The sequence below is a fragment of the Talpa occidentalis genome, unplaced genomic scaffold (genome assembly GCF_014898055.3).
Source record: "Talpa occidentalis isolate TD23 unplaced genomic scaffold, MPIMG_talOcc4v2.1 talOcc4.9, whole genome shotgun sequence".
Lineage (NCBI taxonomy): Eukaryota > Metazoa > Chordata > Mammalia > Eulipotyphla > Talpidae > Talpa > Talpa occidentalis.
In genome coordinates this window covers 42914377-42934497 of record NW_023605305.1, presented here as the reverse complement: position 1 = coordinate 42934497, position 20121 = coordinate 42914377, and the positions used below count along the sequence as shown (strand labels likewise).

At 35.4% G+C, this 20121-nt stretch overlaps 1 protein-coding gene across 10 annotated transcripts in view; it reads right to left on the bottom strand.

The window, feature by feature from the left end:
• TTLL7 (tubulin tyrosine ligase like 7) overlaps positions 1-20121 on the bottom strand; it is a 121508-nt gene that overhangs the window by 69185 nt on the left and 32202 nt on the right. For all 10 annotated transcript variants that reach the window (XR_008550147.1, XR_008550146.1, XM_037498139.1 and 7 more), the window contains exons 2-6: positions 18372-18572; positions 18022-18153; positions 9704-9825; positions 8837-8904; positions 3633-3791 (exon numbers count right to left, since the gene is read on the bottom strand). Coding sequence is in view for 8 of the 10 variants with exons in the window: in XM_037498139.1 (XP_037354036.1) it covers positions 3633-3791; positions 8837-8904; positions 9704-9825; positions 18022-18153; positions 18372-18396 (506 nt within the window). In the remaining 2 variants the exon portion in view is untranslated. The remainder of the gene's footprint in view (positions 1-3632; positions 3792-8836; positions 8905-9703; positions 9826-18021; positions 18154-18371; positions 18573-20121) is intronic.

The following is a 20121-nucleotide window of genomic DNA, read 5'->3' as shown; positions in this document are numbered from 1 at the left end:
AGGAAAGAATTAAAGAATAATTTGATATGGAAGCAAGATTTACAGTTACAGATAAAACTCAAGAGGAAAAAAGAAGGAGTAAGGAACTCCAAAAGTGTGTCCCTCCATAAAAGCAATGATTAGCACAATGAAATTGATAGAATCAACTATTTTGGAACTTTGGGAGCCAACCAAAAGCTCGCAACCACCAGTACTTAATCAGAAAATCAAAGCAAACAAATAAAAGTCCTCAGCTGAATCAGTATAAAAGAGCTTTGTGGCATTTTAATATACTCTGGTCCTGTCCCCAAGCCCCCCAGCTCAGCAGTGGTCTGGAACAACAGCAGGTAAACATAGCAGTTCTGGAAAGAGCAGAATGGGCCTTATTCTTGCAGTTGCTTTTTCTGACCTGATTAGTGGCTCCCTGAAAGACCTGAAAGGACATAACTTTTATCTTGCAAAAACAGAAACTATCGCAGTGCTTATATGGCTACTTAGGTGGCAATTTTTTTAAAACATGCAAATGGTTAGTCACTGCTGCCCAGGGCAAAAAAATAACAAGGAAACCAATATAATAACTAAAAGGACTGGAAAGAAAAAGTGAGGAGTGAGACTCTTTGAGGAATAAGAGCTTTGAAGAGCTCTGATATATTTGTGAGCTAAACTTATGCCCAGGGCTAAGCCTATGCTAAGGAAAAATCTGAGAAGGCCCTAAGTTCTTACTGCTGGATAACAATCAGGTTCTGCAAATGCAAGAAATGAAGATTAAGGCAGAACTGTAACCTGCCTGCCTGCCTGCCTGCCTGCCTGCCAAAGCACACACATACACACACACAGATGTTGTGACTGCTAAAGCACACATAAAATCTCCTGTAAGGCACAGGAAATTTTGTTATTGTTCCAAGAGTTTAAGAAAATTTCTGTCCAAGTATCAGCTGACTACTGAGCTAACAGAACAAGAAATGCTGTGGCCACACACAATAAACAATATAGAATTTACAAAATGATTTCAGAAAGGTCAATAAACAAACAATGACAACAAGAAGCAGCAACAAAAACTATAGAAGGGGGAATATCTGGTTTCCAGAGACAAAATATTATAATGTCCAGTTTTTCAACAAAAACTTGTATGTTATGCAAAGAAAAAGTATAACCCATACACAGAAAATTATCAATAGAAACTGTCCCTGAGGAAACCCAGACATTGGGTCTAAGGAACAGATCTTTTAAATCAACTATTTTTAATTTGTTCAAAGAGCTAATGGAAACCATATCTAAATGGAAGATTTAGGAATGTAGAAAAAAAATCAGCAAATAAGAAGATAGATCAAGTGCAATGAACTAATCTGAGAGAAAGAAAGAAAAGTAAACTGAGTTTAAGAGTTCTGTGGGATACCATCAAGAATATCAGTATATACATAATGGGAGTCCCAAAAGGAAAGGAGAGACTAAAAGGAACAGAATAAATATTTCAAGAATCAATGGCTAGAAATTTTCCAGTTTGGTGAAAAACATTAGTCTACATTCCAAGAAAAGTTATGAAAGCTGCGTAGAATAAATTCAAAGTGATCCCCATTGAGACATAGTTGAACTATCAAAAGCAAAACGAAGAGAGAATTCTGAAAGTAACAACACTGAATCTACTAATCAAGCCCAAGGGGTCCTCAATAAGATAAACAGCTGGTTTCTCAACAGAAACAATAGAGGCCAAAAGGTAGTGAAAGGATATATTCAAAAGGCTGACCAAAAAAAAAAAAAAAAAAAAAAGCCATTAACAATGAATTCTATACCTGGCAAAACTATTAAAAATTAAAGAAGAAATTCACAGATATACACAAACTGAGCTTCTTCCTAATATAGCTGGTCTAGAAGAAATACTAAAAATAATTCTTCAAACTGAAATAAGAGGACACTAGGCCTTTTCAAATAACACAAATAAATAACAACTGTAAAGGTGACTTCATAAATATATAATCACTATTAGTGTCATCTAGGTTAGTACTCCTCATTTTTCCTGTATTATTTAAAATACAATTGCATAAAACAAAAATTATAAATCTATGTTGATGATCACAACATGTATATAGATGAAATCTGCAATAATTACAATATACAAGGACAAAGAATTATATAGGAGCAGGCAGTTTTTTTGTTATTAAGTTGATAAATAATGCAAACTAGATTGCTATAAATTGAAATGCTAATTGTATTCCCATGGTAACCATTTAAAAAAATCAAAAATAAACAAAAAAGAAATTAAATACATTAAAAAATTATTCAACACACAAAAGGGCAGAAAATGGAGGAATTGTGGAATTAAAATTACATAAACATTGAAAATGAAAAGCAAAAAGCATTAAGTACAAATGAGTTAAGTCTCTAAGTTAAAGAACAGGATTTGGCAAATGTATTTAAAAAAACATGGTCCAACTATATGAGATTCATTTTATATTCAAAGAATCACATAGACGTAAACAGATGGGTGACATATTCCATGAAAATAGTAATCAAAACAGAATTTGTGCAGCTATGGAATAGCCATACTACCATCTTATTATAAGACAAATATAATTTGTCTTTCACAAATGCAAAGTACCAACTACAAAAAAGAGCAGCATGGAAATAGACTCCATAGATGGGGAGGCAGCCTTTATCTATGTGCTACTGCACTTCATGGGATAAACCTTGGTGGCTCAGTAGCACATTATGCTTTTTCAGCTACTTTTTGTACTACTGTCTATCAGATCTTTATGTTTTGACATTAAATATAAATACATAAATATAAATAACTTTACACTAATTTTCAAAATTAACATTGAAAAAAATTGTATCCAAAAAAACTTTTCTTTTGATAACTAACATCTAATGAATGAACTTGTACATGTAATTACTTGTACATGTAATTTAAATTGCTAAATCACCAATAAAAATGTTTGATTAAAATGTAATTACAAGTTAAATGGAAATCTGAACAATAATTCACCTGGTAGCTACATTTCCAAATATCTTTATCCACACAGTATTTTAAAACAACATGTTAAAATGACTCATATTTTTATTAAAAGCTGCCTCAGCTATATTTTCTTTGAAAAAGTATACTGCAGAAAACTAACATAAGAAAGTAAAAGGAAACAGAATTAATTTGTATAATTATTCTCAGTTAACATGTCTACTTCTCCACAATTTATTCTAAAAAGTGTTCTACTCATTTTCAATCCAATTACCATGGTTACATGAAGAAAAAACACATTTTTAAAGCAAAGGAGTATTTTGCTTTAAGATTTCTAGCCATGAAAAGAGTATTTATTATCTCCCATCCCATTTCTTTCTCCAAGTGAATTTGGGTCTACCAATTAATTGATTTTACTCTCCAAGCACACTCTAAAAGTGTCGAGTTCAAACTTTTTGTTTAAGAAAAAATAAGAAAGCTTATTTCTATTTTGTTGTCTCCTAATAGTCTCACAACATGTTCATTGGATTATTAGTTTAATATTGATGCCTGTGAGAGGCTAGTTTCAAATAATTAGTTCAAGAAAGCAACAGAAACCAATTTTATTAACTTTTATATTAGTATTCAATAATGAGCAAATACTCATTTATTCTTTCCTCATATTAAAAAAAAAGATTTATATACCCTTTTGAAAAATACCTACCCATGACCCATTGCACCATTAGCTGGTTTTACTATAAAAGTTTTCTGCTTTCGTTTTTTCTTCAGTTCTTTCACATAGTTCTGGAATTGTGTGTATTCAGCAGGGAAGATCCATGTTCGGGGAACAAAGGTATAATCCAGAGGCCGGGACTTGATCATTCTATAAAGCATAGATAATATGAAAAGTAATTTCTATTCAAACTTATGTAAATTTTCTCTGTATGTGCTACTGACACTTGCTACAATTATTTCCTCCCATTTTTTTTTCAATTATTGAGTCAGTCAACAAAAGTCTTTTAAGCATCTACTATGTACTAGGCACTATGCTAAATATTGCAGATACATCAGTTTTAAAAAATTGACAATTTCTGACTTTCGTACTACTTCATATATTAGTAAATTAAACATTTATTTGAGTGCGTACTCAAATGTAGTAGGCACTGGGGACATTAAGATAAATTAACATGGTGTCTGAGTTAAGGCATTTACAAATAGGCTAATAATTAAATACAATGTGGTAAGTACAGTAAAGGCTTATGAGGTAACATAACACGTGGAGTCATTAACAGCCTCAATGATGCTGATAGGCAGCAGTAAATGGTTCACAAGCAGATGTCATTTATACTGCTTCTTTAAAGATGATTTTGAGTCATCTGAGTCACCCATAGGGACAAGATTTTGATGACCTTATGAAGCAGGAAGTTGCTCAGCCTGCTGGTTGGAGTCTGCTGCTTGTTGGAGCAGAAAGTTCCTGCAGTGTAGTGCGTGCCCACAGTAGTAGCTATGGCTGCCTCTGACCCTCTTCCCGAACAATAAAGAAATTCTATGATGGATGGGGTAACAAGCTTCCTCATACAAACTGTATAAAATCTTACCATTCCTGCAATTAGGGGCTCAGACTTTTTGGGAGCTACACCACTGAGCCCACTGGTACAACAAATCTCTCTCACCTCTCTGAGCGCCTACCTGATTTCTCTGAGAAACTGCCATTAACACTTCTACTCCAGAGTCTCTTGGAATGTAACCTCTTTTCTGAGAAAATCTTGTGATGCCTCTGGGTCAGTAGAAGTTTTACTTATATGAACTATGTTGCCTATGCATGCAGTTTCATTGTTACAAAGTATGCTCTGGTATTTTCATATTTGCTACAAATCAGAATGTCTATCTGACACATGACTTAGAGATAATACTAAGTAAAGATGTTTACTTTGACTAACTCTAAATGTTGTGTATAACTGATTACCAATAAAAATATAATAGAAAATGTATTTTCAAATGCTACCTATCAAAGAAAATCTGATTGTTTCTCCAAAAGTCTCATAAATACATACAAATCTTTCAAATATGAGCAGATATTGTCCTCAAATGAGATTAGGAAAAACTAAAGCAAATAACGGTATAGTATGTAAAGAGATAGGACCTACATTCCAACACTAAGTTGTGGAGTAAGTAATTTTGTCTCATAACTGAAGTTTCAGTACAGTTATCAAACTTCAAGTCCATTTTCAATAGAACACTGTAAAAAGCTAGTTTCCACAATGAGACGGAAATAACTACCAACTCTGTCAAATTCATGCTAAATAATCAAAACATACTAAATAATCTCAACATAAAATAGACTAACATAGATTGATTTGAAACACATACACACACACACACACACACACACACTTCTAAAGTAGGTGAAACAGCCCTTTTGTTTCCAATACCTCTAACTGTGTATACTTTTAACAATGATATAAAATTAGATCAAAATAGACCTCTAGGGCCTCCCCGGTGGCGCAGCGGTTAAGCACTGGGTTGCAAAGCTGCCCACAGTTTATGCGGCGCCGGTTCGATCCCCGGCTGCTCCCAGGCCACCGGAGGAGGGTCCCGCATGGTGGGCAGACCTCTCCTGCCACCTGCTGCTCCCCTCAGCAGTGTACTTCGGTCCTTCTGCCTGCTCTGCTCCCTGCTCTGGCTCTAGTGAATTCTCTCACCCTCCTGCGCTTCTGACTGTACCCAGTGCTTGTATGTATAAACAAACAAATAAATAAATAAATCTTTAAAAAAAACAGACCTCTAAACAGAACAATATAGCTTAAAACTATTCAAGTATTTATGAATGATAGCACTCCTGAATATGATAGGTATTCAGGGGGAAAAAATCCTAGCACAGATATACTAGAGATATACTTTATAAAGTATATTATGCTTTATACTTTATTTTTATACTTTATTCCATTTACATATTCCATTTGATGTTAAAATATGGGTGTGATGTGGTAACATATACCTGAAGGGAATGATCCTATACCTCTAAATCATACACAGTATTGTAAATGAATGTTGCCTCAATTAAAAAAAATTTTAAAAAATAATAAAATTGAATTAAAAAAATGTATAGCTTCAAAATATACATGTAATTTTACTTAAGAATTTGGTGGGATATTTCCTCTTCCTATCATGGATTTATTGAACGCTATTAAACATGGAATTTACTTAATTATTTTTATATTACTAGATCATAACTTTCATCTAATAGATTATTTTTTTCCTTACGGAAAATTTCAAGGATGTATAGAATGAGAAGTTGTCTATTTGCAATAACCTGCAAATGGTCTACATTAAACCACCTCATATCTCCCAACCATAAAGACTTCTGTTATCAAGCACCACATGATCTTTTGAAAACGCAAAGCTGATCATATTACCAACTTCAACCCCTTCTCTTCTATGGCATTTAGGATAAACATCATACTCAGGAACAACACCCTTCAGTTAATCACTCCCTGATATGCCATCAATCTTTTTAAGCTCCAGTTACAACTGGTCTTATTTTAGTATTTTGACTATTCATTCTTGCTCCTGCCACATGACGTTGGCCCATGCTAGTCTCCCTGTCTACCAACTTCAGAAGAAAATGTCTAACTTATCATTCATATTTTAGCTTTCAGGTTACTTCCTTAGAGAAACTAATACTTCCCTAAGTCAGATGTCCTACTAATATACACATTGGTTCAGAACTATGTACCTCTGCTTCACAGCACTTATCAAAATTGCAAATCAAAGTTTTAGAAGTCATAGATCTGCTTTTGATGACTCAAGTGCCCAGAAACCAGTATAATACCTGAGATATAATAAATATTTAATAAATGTGTGTTATATGAAAATAACTGGCTTAAATGAAACACATGCCTAAAACTTAACAAGATAATTCCCTTTCCTCTGAAGCCCACTGTTCTCCAAGAATCCCTCTGATGACAAATCATGTCACATACACAATATCTTAAGTCATAAATCTAGGAATCATCTTAAAGAATTCTTCTACCCTTTAATTCTCATATCACAACAGTTTCCAATTCTATGTCCTTCATATCATTCAGATTTATGTTCTTTTCCTGGTTCCACTATCTCTTTTTTGCTGTATTAGATGCTTGTTACTCCTTACCTAGATGTTCACAATTATCTCCTCCAGGGTTTTCTCCCTCCAATCTTACTTTTATTGAATCCATTACCTTCAGTGTCACCAAGATTATCTAAAACAGGGCCTCCCCAGTGGCTCAGCGGTTGAGCGCTGGGTTGCGAAGCTGCCCGCAGCCTCTGCAGCGCCGGTTCAATCCCCGGCTGCTCCCTGGCCACCAGAGGAGGGTCCCACGTGGCGTGCAGACCTCTCCTGCCACCCGCTGCTCCCCTCAGCAGTGTACTTCGGTCCTTCTGCCTGCTCTGCACCCCGCTCTGGCTCTGGTGAATTCTTTCACCCTCCCACGCTTCTGACTGTACCCAGTGCATGTATAAACAAAACAAATAAATAAATAAATAAAAATGCCTCTATTTAAAAAAAAAAAAAAGATTATCTAAAACATATATTTCTCTGTTTAAATCCATTAAATAACTCATTTCTTTCAGGATAAACAGAAAGGTTTATTGAGAAAAAAGATTAATAATAATTAAATTATTAAATAAAATATAATAACATGATCTACATGTACTATTCTTCACATTTCTCTCCAGCATCATCTCAGATTGGGTCTCCCAATAGCCTATATAAACTGCTTAAAGTTCCCCAAACATATGTTGGTTAGTCTCCATATACTTCTACCACTGTTGTCTTGCCTACAATACCTAGTCTCCTTCTCAGAATCAACTCCTACAAACTTTGTAATATCCATCTTGTATTTTAACTTCTCCTGAAATGTTTCCTGTACTCCAAAAATTCTTTCCCACTGTATTTGTCACCACAACACACTGCCTTCCATGTGGCACCATCAAATTATATTGTGCCTACCAGTCTTCCTCTCTTAGTAAAATATAAGTTCTAGGCAGGGACTAGGCCTTATTTGTCCTGTTCAAAATTAGCAGTCTCTAGGGCATACAGGAGACTTGAAAAAAATATTTGTTGAATGAATGGCTATCTAATCATAAACTTTCACACGGATGCATACAAGTATTTCTTTAATTACACAGACAAGTTTAATAACCTTCCCCTGTAGATGTTCTCAGAAATCTTTCTCAATTTATCACTCAATTTTCTCAAACTAAAAAAAGCGAATCAACACAAACATAAACTGCATATAATTCGTTCGGCTTAACACCTGAGTTTAGCTGTTAACATTTCTTCCCATAAAAAAAGATTCTACTCTAAATTTTGGTCTCAGACATAAATAAATTGTGCATGTACACCCCTGGATGGGCAGGTATACATCTGTCTGTCTGCACACACATATCTGCTGCAATACCTGGCACAAATAGATACTCAATAACCAGTGAGAACACAAACATACACAGCATATAATGCAAAAATTAGTTTCTTCAAGGTAACCGAAAATAAAAAAACATATATACTGAATGCCATGTACAGATAATCTCTGACATTTAAAAGAAGAAAAAATATGTTGCTAGAGAGATAGCAAGGTACAGTGATCCTAGAATCTAGACTGTCTAGAAGAATCTCCTGAATTTTGGAGGATTATGCTCCAGTCCTGCTATTAACAATTTATTTAACTTTGTTCAAGATAATTCATTTCTCCAACCCTCAGTTATTGTCTCTGCAAAGTGGAAGAACAGAACCAGGGAACATTTAAAACCCATGCAGTTCTAAAATGCTACTTCTTTCATTAAAATAGCATTTTAAATCAATATGTCAATATATCCTTGTGAAAGATAGCACTATAATATTCAAAATATTCAAACAAGCCTTCTATTTTATAAGAAAATGAAGATTACTTGGTCATATTTCTTGCTAAGAAATCCTTCCTACAGATCTCCCCCATTCCTGGAAAATGGTTGATTCTCTGGAAAATAAAAAGGTAAACATGAAAATTTTCATTAATTTAATGAACATATTAATTTATACCACAATAGTTACACTTGTCCTTTGAGTTACATGTTTTAATAAAGTGACAATTATTAATGCAAATATTTCAAATTAAATGACCTACAATGAATTTGTAGAATTAAAAAAATTTATGGTAATCAGAATAGAATTACAAAATTTTAAAGAAATAAGAAAATGATATTACATCAATATTAAAGTCATAATTTTCTATGTTGAATTACTGATAATTCAATGTCCAAATTATTTTGGTATTCTAGGCATACTACATTCGTGCACATAGGCAATGTAGAAATACTGGTGAAAACTGACTTACTTGTTCCATACAGTCAATTTTACATTACTTCTACACTAACAGATGAACTATACAAAATGTCAATTGTCTAAAATCCTTGGTTTTTCAGTTTGTTGTCTATTTTTTAATATCTTTGTAATTCATTCTAAAATAAAAGAATAAAGTCAGATTATACAGAGCTGACAAGGTATTTCTACATCCTGATCTCTCTAAGCTTTCAAATACATATCACATATCTTTTAAGTACAGTGCAAAGTTCTTCCTTAAAGATGTAAAGAGCTTAAAAGTTAATTTTGAAAGGATTTGGGTTTCACACAGAGTCAGAATAAGCAGATAGCAACAAAACATAAACGTTAGAACTGAAATTTAATATGTCAACATATTTAGAATCTTATTAAAGAAAACTAATGCAATATATATAATTTTTCTAATGACCAATAATTGACCATAGTTAATTTCCCACCTGGTAATTTTGCAGCTCTGAGATTTTCTCCTGCTGAACTGCAGAATCACACCATATAAGATTACTTGTTTCATCCTCATCTGGAGCTTTCATAAATCCCATTTCATCTATTACTAAACGAACTGCAAATAAATGATTAAGTTAGACCAAAATTAAATTACTTCTGAAATATATTCATTGTGGAAACATTTTTGATATACGTAAATTTTATCTCACAGCATTTCATTTGCAAAATATCCATCAGTCATAGCATAACCTTATTTTTTGTTACAACAATGATCTATCTAAACACTGTATAATTTTTCACTATCAGAAATAGAGAAAATTATAAGTGCTTCTGGAAAGAAAATGCAGGTGACCCATAAGAAACAAAAATCATATTCCTGTTCACCCTAAGAGAAAAGGTGGATGAGATGTCTGAAGATCTAAGGGTCAGAGTTAAGGTCAAGAATGGGGAGAGCACCTCCAGTGGCACTAACAAAATGAGAAAAGGAGACCCATCAACAGCCCCAGGATCAGATCTGAACTTAGGTATGTCTGGCTCAAAGTCTCTCAGCCACTACCCTCTACTGTCTGTTCTCTCTGTTGCTTTGGCCCCAGACCTGCAATCCAGGACACACTATGAAAGGAAATGGAAACTTTCAAATCAGACTCATAAGAAAAGTGATGCCTGCATAGCTAAAGACCTGAGATCCTCATTCCTGTTTCTTGCACTTAAATGTTTTTGTTATTATTATCAACAACAACAACAACAATTATGTAACATCTCTAGCTCCAATAATGCCTAATACTCCTGGGCTAGTCACTGAGACCTCAGTTTTCCTGTCATAGGGGTTATGATCTTGGAGGGTCCTCCTGGCTCTTTAATTGTGATTGTTTAATAAAAGTAGTAATTTACCTTTGCAAAGCATTTTACAGCTCCCCAAAGCATCATTACATGCACTGTTTAATCTGAACTGTCCACACAACCTATGAGATGGAAATCATGACCCCTAAATTTCAGATGCAGCAACTGTGGTCCTACGAAACCATAAGCAATTACTTAAGTCATACAACCTTTTGCCAGTAGAACCTGGAAGCAAAATTCAGGCTTCCTGACTTCTGAGTGTGAGTGTCTTCCAACTAAAACGGGCTGGAATTTTTTCAAAGAAGGATAATTTGAAAAGTTGGAGTTTAAAATTGAACTCCAAGGGGCCTCCCTGGTGGCGCAAGGGGTTGAGCACCATACTGTGAAGTAATCTGCAGCCTCTGCAGCACCAGACCTCTCCTGGCTCGCCTGCTGCTCCCCTTAGCAGTGTATTTCAGTCAGTTTACCGTTCTGTTCCCCTCTCTGTCTCTGGTGAATCCTCTCACCCCCCCACATCTCTGTCCTGTACCCCAGTTCTTGTATTCATAAATAAATCTTTAAAAAAAATAAGTAGGGCCTCCCAGGAGGCGCAGCAGGTTGAAGGCCACACTGTGAAGCTGTCCGCAGCCTCTGCAGCTCAGATTCGATTACCAGCTGGCCAGGGAGAAACCCATATGGCATGGCAGACCTCTCCTTCCTCACCCATGCTCCCCTCAACAGTGTCTTCAGTCAGTCTGCCTGTTCTGCACCCCGCTCTGTCTCTGGTGAATTCTCACACCCTCCCGTGCCTCTGACTGTACCCCAGTGCTTGTATGAATAAATAAATCTTAAATAAATATAAATTAATTAATTAGTTAATAAAAATAAAATTGAACTCCATGGATCCAAGTCCAAGTTCCCTTTGTTTTATCACATTGGAAATGACCAGTTTATCCCATGGAGTTAGGAAAAAAGGATTAATACTTGGAGTTGCTATCTAGGGCTGCCTGAGCCCCCAACTCTCTCCCCTACCCTACCCTGCTTTAATTTCCAAAATCTCTGTAGCATAAGATATATGGCAATGAATTCCTTGAATTTTATACTTTAGTATGACGCTTCTTGTGAGAACCAGTCCAGCACAGTGGTTAAAGACGCAGGATGCCTGTATTCAAAGCCTAGGTGTGCTACTTAGCCTGAAAAAAGCTACCACACATTTTTTTTTTTTTTTGCCTCTTTCCTCTAAATGGGAGTTATGGTGCTTATAAGATTATAAACAGGGGGCCTCCCAGGTGGCGCAGCGATTGAGCGCTGGGTTGCGAAGCTGCCCACGGCCTCTGCGGCGCCTGTTCCATCCCGGCTGCTCCCCGGCCACCGGAGGAGGGTCCCACATGGCCCGCAGACCTCTCCTGCCGCCCGCTGCTCCCCTCAGCAGTGTACTTCGATCCTTCTGCCTGCTCTGCTCCCCGCTCTGGCTCTGGTGAATTCTCTCACCCTCCCGCGCTTCTGACTGTACCCAGTGCATGTATAAACAAACAAACAAATAAATAAATAAATAAATAAATAAATAAATAAATAAATAAATAAAACATGCCTCTATTAAAAAAAAAAAAAGATTATAAACAGGATTAAATTTCAGTGGCTTAAACGCAAAAAAGGTTTGTGTTTCAGTCATGTAGAACGTGGAAAGGAACTCTCCAGGCCTCTTCATATGGAACTCAGTGATCTAGATTCCCTCCATGTTGTGAAGCATTTTAACATGTGATTGCCAGAGCCTCCTGAATAGCTCATACTGAAGCTGATGCATATTATCTTCCCTCATAGTCTATTGACAAGAATTAGTCCACATGGGGCCAATATAATTACAAAGGGGTCTGGAAACAGTGAACACCACTGTTTATATATATAAACAGTGTAAGTTTTGTTAAATACAAAATAAATGTTCTTTTTAAAGGAACCTCAAAACATCAGATTTCTCATTAACAACACTGGATGCTAGAACAGCACTTTAAAATCTTGAGGTAAATTAATTTTAAAAAGAACTTAAAACCTAGTCATAGCACCAATCAAATATGAATACAAAAGGATATTTCCAGGGCCTCCCTGGTACCGCAAGCAGTTAAGATGCAACCTATGAAACTATGTGCAGCCACTGCAGCATGAGTTTGAGCCCCAAACAGGGAGCTACCCACATGGCACAGTAGACCTCTCCTGCCTCACCTCCTGCTCCCCTCCACAGTGTATTTCAGTAGAACTGCCTGTTCTGTTCCCCACTCTGTCTCTGGTGAATCCTCTCACCCACCCACCCTCACCCCTGGCCTATACCCCAGTTCTTGTATGCATAAATAAATCTTTAAAAATAAATAAATAAATAAATACTCTCTTTCAGTACCTTTAATTAGATTCTGAAGGGCTACTAACATAAATCAGGGAAAATTAGAAAACCCTACCCAAGTACAGAGGACTGAAGGGAAGCTTGTCTTGACTCTGAATAGAGTACAGGGGAGAATCAAGTTGCTGGAAAATTGAACATCGGTTGATCATTTCACAAACTTCAACTTAAATGTATACAAACTGGCATTGAAAAAACTTGATTTAGTTAACATGGTCCCAAGATTACTACAGCCCATAAAGGTCTAGTAGAAACAAACACAGTTTCTCCAGGAATATTCTTTACCTTGGTCTCAAAAAATTCCCATAAATGACTTTCCAAAGAAAATAAGCAGCTTATCCCTCCAAAATTAGTAAAATACAATTGTCTCTCAACAAAAGGTTATTTTTTTTATATTGAAAATATCTACTTTTGACAAGAATGTGAAGCAATCTGAGCTCTGATAATTTCTAATTGCAATGCACACAAGCACATTGGAAAACTATGTGAAATAGTTTTTCTAAACATGCATCAACTCTATGACTCAGCATTTTCAGTCCTAGGTAAACATTCAACAGAAAAGAACGCATGTATCCACCAGTAGCATAGCAGTTTAGTTAATAATAGCCAAACATTCAAAACAAACAAACTGACCACCAATAAAAGAATAATTAAATAAATGGTGGCATATCCATACAAAGGAGTATACTCATTATTAAAAATGAAAAACTACTGATATAGGCAACATATGAGTGAACCTTAAAAGCATTAAGTAAAAGAATTCAGACACACCAGAAAGTACATACTGTTTGAGTCCTTTCATATGATGATAGTCCAGAAAAGGCAAATCTATAATAACAGCAGATGAATGGTTGCCCAGAGCCATTGGAGGGGAGGATCGACTAGGAAGGGCACAAGGGAACTTTCTGGAATGTCAGAAATGTTCTCCTTGATGGTATCATAGGTGGTTACACAGGTGTATTCATTTTTCAGAACTCACTAAACTATAAAATAGGTACATTTTATTAAATGAAAATAACATAAAAGTTGACTGAAAACTATTTTAGTATCTTATAAAATGAAGAATATAATAACTGCAATGAAAACTTAATGAACAGTGTAATTCTTGGAAGGTGGTAGAGATGTTAGTTTTTTTTTTAATTCCTCAAAACCCGGTATAAATACAGAGAAAATAAGATAGTAAAACCAAAAAGCCATGGATAATATCTGCAACAAAACTAAATAAAAAGATATCTCCATGAATCCCAAAATATGAGGCAGGGGGACTGACTAATTGCCAACAGGAAAAAAATATTATCTAGGGATAAATGAGACTCAATAATAGTAACTGAGAACAGCATTCTGGTTGCACCCAAAATCACTAGTTTTAATCCTCTGAGATTTAACAGGTACACAACACTGCTAAAGAGTTTAGTAATTATTCATGGCACACTGAAAAGATTCACATAGCTGAGACAACACCTCTACTCAGAAAAATGTACTTTTATGGCTCTTCATGACCTTGAGCTAAGTACAAAAGAGGAAAGATAAAAATAGTCCTTGATCATCAGACCTATCCTATACTTTCCGTCTGCTTAGTTCAAAATATTTTTAGTAGTTAAAACCAAGTCAGCTATTTTGACTCGGGATATAAAATAATGAAACAAGCAGAGACTGGATACTGGCCTCTCTGTCTGCTCCCAACCTTCTTATCACATTGAAAAAGAATTATGCTCAGAGGAAAGTTTGCTTTTTACAAACTAGCTATATGTTCCTCTCTGATTTGGATATCACAATTAATCAAAGTTGAACAAAGTTGAACAAAGTTGAACTCCAAAGAAAAATGCAATGTTGGGTATTAAACTCTCGTTTTCTTTGCAGCTAAGCTAATCAGTTTTCTGTTTGGGCTGAAATTTTAAAAATCAGTTGGAATATGTTTACCATCTTCCATTACAAAGAAAAGAAATCCCTTTATGATAGCAGTTCCAAATAGAGTGCTGACAGCTAAAGCCAAAGTCTGTGCTTTTAATTGTCAGTCTTTTAGGAGCTCTCTTTATAAAGAAGAGGTGAAATAATTGCCTCCATATTGAATTCCTATCAAATCAAACTTCCCTGTGGTAAAATAGAGATGATCAAACCAACTATAGTTCTCACATTTCCCTTTGCATACTTATGTATCCTTTCTTGTTTCCATTTGATGAAAATTACCAAAAATACAGTCCTCACAAATTAGTCCTACATGTTTAACCTTGACCCATAGAGCTTTCGGGGATATCAGTTTTAAAAATAACAATCTATTAAACAGTTCACTGAATTTCAGATACAGACAATAACTCAATGTTTCTCATTTAAAATTTCAAACTGGGGGCCTCCCTGATGGCTCAAGGGGTTAAGTTTCAGCACTATCAAGCTATCACCAGCCACTGCAACATGAGTTTGACCCCTGGGCCAGGGAGCTAACACACATGGCACAGCAGACCTCTCCTGACTCACCTGCTGCTCCCCTCAGCAGTGTATTTCAGTCAGTCTGCCTGTTCTGCTCCCCACTCTGTCTCGGGTGAATCCTCTAACCCCCCACACCTCTGCGCTACACTGCAGTTCTTGAATGCATAAATAAATAAAAATAAATCTTAAAATAAATAAATAAAAATTCAAACCATATTTTATTTGGACACCATGATACAGTAAAGAACACTGAACTTTGGACCACTGAATGACTCGGATTCAAGTTCCACTTTGGCCATGTGAGACCTTAAGTGAGGTGTTATCTTCACAGAACTTTAGTTTCTTCAACTATTCCATAAGAAACATGAAATAATAATGTGAAATTTCATAATGTACTAAATACAGGAATATTGTGAGGTTATATTTCACTATTCCAGAACATGTCTCCATGAGCAATAAGAAAAATTTCGCTCAAGACTCAGGAATAGAAAAGATTGTATTTCCTTTGACTAACCAGAATGATTTTATCTACCAGGAGTTACGTATTCTACAGTTCATTATATTTCAATATTTGCTTTGAGTCAACTCCATGCCCATCTCTGACTACAGAAGCTATCTCATGAAATGTATTCTATTATCTTACCATAGTCACAAGACCAATGCTGTATCTTACTGTATTTTTCATTATTTCTTTTCATATAGCTATAAGCCAGTCCAAATTCAATGTTAGTGTGAGGAAAGGCAAGGGGAAAGGGAACAAGGGAATAATACAGACTATTTCACAGGGTAATTTGGAAGATTAAATGAGGTAATGTATTTGAAAATATTAGGTCAACGGTTATTAAAGGATTAATATTAAAACTAGTAGCAAAGTATTCTAAGGAGAGAACAGGCAATGCCAGAGCTAAGAGGCAGTTGTCCTTACTCCAACATAATAATCTTTTCATTTTATGACTCAGACTATTAAAGGGGCAGTAACTAAATTGCAAGAGCAAGTTGTTACATTTAACCAGTTAAATAACAGAAAATCACAGTAGCACTTTCTCCTGGCCCTCTCTCTTTCCTTCCCCTATACTTAGCTCTGTATATTCTCCCAACAGTTTTCTTTTTTTTTTTTTTTTTTATTTTTTTTAAATCTTTTTATTTTTTTTTTTATAGAGGCATGTTTTATTTATTTGTTTGTTTGTTTGTTTTGTTTATACATGCACTGGGTACAGTCAGAAGCGCGGGAGGGTGAGAGAATTCACCAGAGCCAGAGCGGGGAGCAGAGCAGGCAGAAGGACCGAAGTACACTGCTGAGGGGAGCAGCGGGCGGCAGGAGAGGTCTGCGCGCCATGTGGGACCCTCTTTTGGTGGCCGGGGAGCAGCCGGGGAACGAACCGGCACTGCAGAGGCCGCGGGCAGCTTCGCAACCCAGCGCTCAACCGCTGCGCCACCGGGGAGGCCAACAGTTTTCAGTACATGCACCAAGCCTGCTGTAGCCATGAATTTTGCTAAACTCAGAAAATAAGTATGCTATCAGTATGAACACCGCTAATGCAACTTCAGCCCTCAGAAAATGTCCTGAGAACGTGAGAGGGAATTGCACTTAAACATTTTCCTTCAGGTTAAGGTTATCGATGAATCCCTCTAGAACCTTAAAAGTACAGGGGTAAATTAATAGCACTCATAATTCACCTTTTTTTTTTTTTGCTCTAGAAAATATGCTGCTAATAAACCCTGAATCAATCCTATTTTCTCGCCTTCCATACTAACGAGTTTAAGTCACTTACCCTGAGGAACACTAGCTAGCATAGAGTATTAGGGGGCCTCAGTTCTCATGAAATATTCCAGTGATTGCTGAGGGAATTAGGTGAATACTGTACATAGAAATGAGATACCCAATGATTAATAAGGATACGAATAACTAACAACGTTGAGGTTGACAAGATTTTCTTCAACTTTTTAATAAGACTATTGAAAATGGAGGAAATATATTTGAATACTTGTGGTATTTGTGATAAGTTTTGCAATGCTGGACAAAGATGCTTAATTTAAAGCAATTAATTTTTCTTAGCTAGCCTCTATACTAAAGATATTGCTTACACATATAAAAAAGAGTTCCATTTGAAAAAAAAAAAGCAACAGCTAGTTATTGAAGAATTTTTAAAGCATAAAAAAGAAATATTTTTACTCTATTCCAAAGTGTTTTTACTCTATTCCGAAATGTTTTTACTCATTGTTTAATAAAAATCTCAAATATTGCAATTTTCATTTTACCTTTAACATGTGATTCTGTTTTAAAAATTACATCCAAGATAATGAATATTATAGATGAAGCATAACTTTAGCCTCCAGTGAGAAATACACTGGTAAATTTTCCTAAGTACAATTATATTTAAACATTAGAGTTACAACCATTGGTGTTTAATATTATTATTTTATACTCAATTTTAAAATCAAGTGTTAATCAAAATTATATATAATTAATTCTATCTCATTAATAACTAAAGTCTTTAATTTACACTGATGTACTATTTGATTATGAACATGTTAAATGCCTCCTAAAAAAGAAAATTCTATAGAAGGCATTCAAAAATCCATTACATAAAAGGGAATTAGCTCTCTGCCTCTCTGTTTTCAACATCAAATTAATTTTCCTAACAATTATGAAAATGTCACGATTCTAAGGAGACCTACCAATTTCAAACTTTGTGCCGGCAACATTTGCTGTAATGGTACCTTTCTTTTTCTTCTTTCTTACTTTCCCTTTCATAGTGCTTTGGTAAGACAATTCTGAATCCAGATCCAGAGAAGAGGGTCCCTGAATAACTTTAAAAGAAATGCAAACCAATGAAACATCATTGAAACAAGAATTCCATAGCAGAGGATACAAAAGCCCCCTAACCCACCCACACCCAACAAGGAAAATTTTAAGTTCTGGTTCTTTAAGAAACCCCAGTTATTGTTTAATTCTTAAAAAATAAAAAACTAGCAATGATAATTTATAACACAACCATATTTTGTAACATGAAAGTCAATCTGCTTACCTCTCTCTTGTGGCAGAGATGGCATTATTGCCTGTGCAGGTTAACAAGCAGTGTGTGTTACTGTACCAAGCTCTCAGCTAATCTGGAAGGCCAGCATTAGTCTAAGGAGGATATTGTCACAAATCACTGAGTGTTCCTATCACATTATCTTGGTGGAATCATCAGATTTCAAGACACCGGAGTTATGGGATGAAAAGTTACCTGGAGGGATTTTAAAATAAAGGCATTTAGAAAACAAATTCCCTGAAATGTTTTTGCTATAAACCACTGATATTTTTAAAAGTCAAATAAAAGGGAAAGCTACCATATATTCAATCAACAAATAGTTGGTACTTTATTAAACTTAATGCAACCACTAAGTGATAGTTCTCTGTCTTAAAATGTGCAGAGTCTAAAGGAAGAGGTCTCATTTAAGCACCATACCTATTTACATACAATCAATAATTTCCACACACAAATAATAACAATAACAATATTCACTAGCATTTAGTGAACACTATCGTAGGCCTCTTATACCACTTAATCTTTCAACAAAACTATGAGGTAAAAGCTTTTATTCCCATGTTACATATAAGCAAATGAAGCTCAAAGGGACAAAAAATTTTATCTATCTTTACAAAGTGTTTACTATAACTAACCTACGGAAACAACATAAGTACCCCAGAACAGATATGTGGGTCAGGAAGAAGTGGTGTACATACATACACACACACACACACACACACACACACACTGGAATACTACTCAGGGATCAAAAAGATTAACCTGGGCCTCCCTGGTGGCAGAAGGGGTTAAGATGCAACCTATGAAGCTCTCTGCAGCCACTGCAGCACAAGTTCAATCCCCCAGCAGGCCACGGAGCAACCCACATGGCGCAGCAGACCTCTCCTGACTCGCCCACTGTTCCCCTCAGCAGTGTATTTCAGCAGATCTACCTGTTCTGTTCACCACTCTTAAGTATCATTTTTACTGGGATAATTTTCTAAAATAATTCAGTATCAAAACTAGGGAACTATTTTTTATTACAGACTAACTCTGGATATTCACTATATTCAGAATTTTAAAATCTTTCACATCTCATTTACAAATCTGGAACTTTGACATACCTCCCCAATTTTCCAGATGCGGAAACAAAGGTTAAAAAAGTGAAATAAATCAAAGGTAACACAGCTTATAAATAGAAAGCTTTAGCTTTGAACCCAATTCTATGTGGATTATAGTTTATCCACTATTTTCAATCATCAATCTAATATGCTACATAGATATAAAATAAATTTTGCAACTCTGCTGTACTATAACACATGGGTGTAGTCTGAGAATTCACAATACTTCAAACTAAACAGTGAATAAACAGTAAACATCCATAAACTGATCTCAGCCCCTTATTCTAGGCTAGAAACAGACTAGATCATTTCTCAGAATAAAAGAAAAGGAATAGTCTGAAGCTTGATATGATTTCTTTCTGGAAACTCTCTGATACCCCAGGAAGGCAACAATTTGTGTTTACAGGTCTTTGTCCAACAGTTGATTACTGGAGTAAACAAAAAGACTTTCTCATTGTACCAGAGTACTTATTACATTAAAAGTAGGTGACAAAGTCAACAAAAGTTTAAGAACAGTGTTCTCAATGTATGCTAACAATAAGTCAGTCATTGTTACAGGCTGTGAAAACAGACTTGTTAATTCTGACTTAAATAATGAGTCAAATGACTTTGATTAGTATACAGTTCAAAACAACGACTTCCTTTTA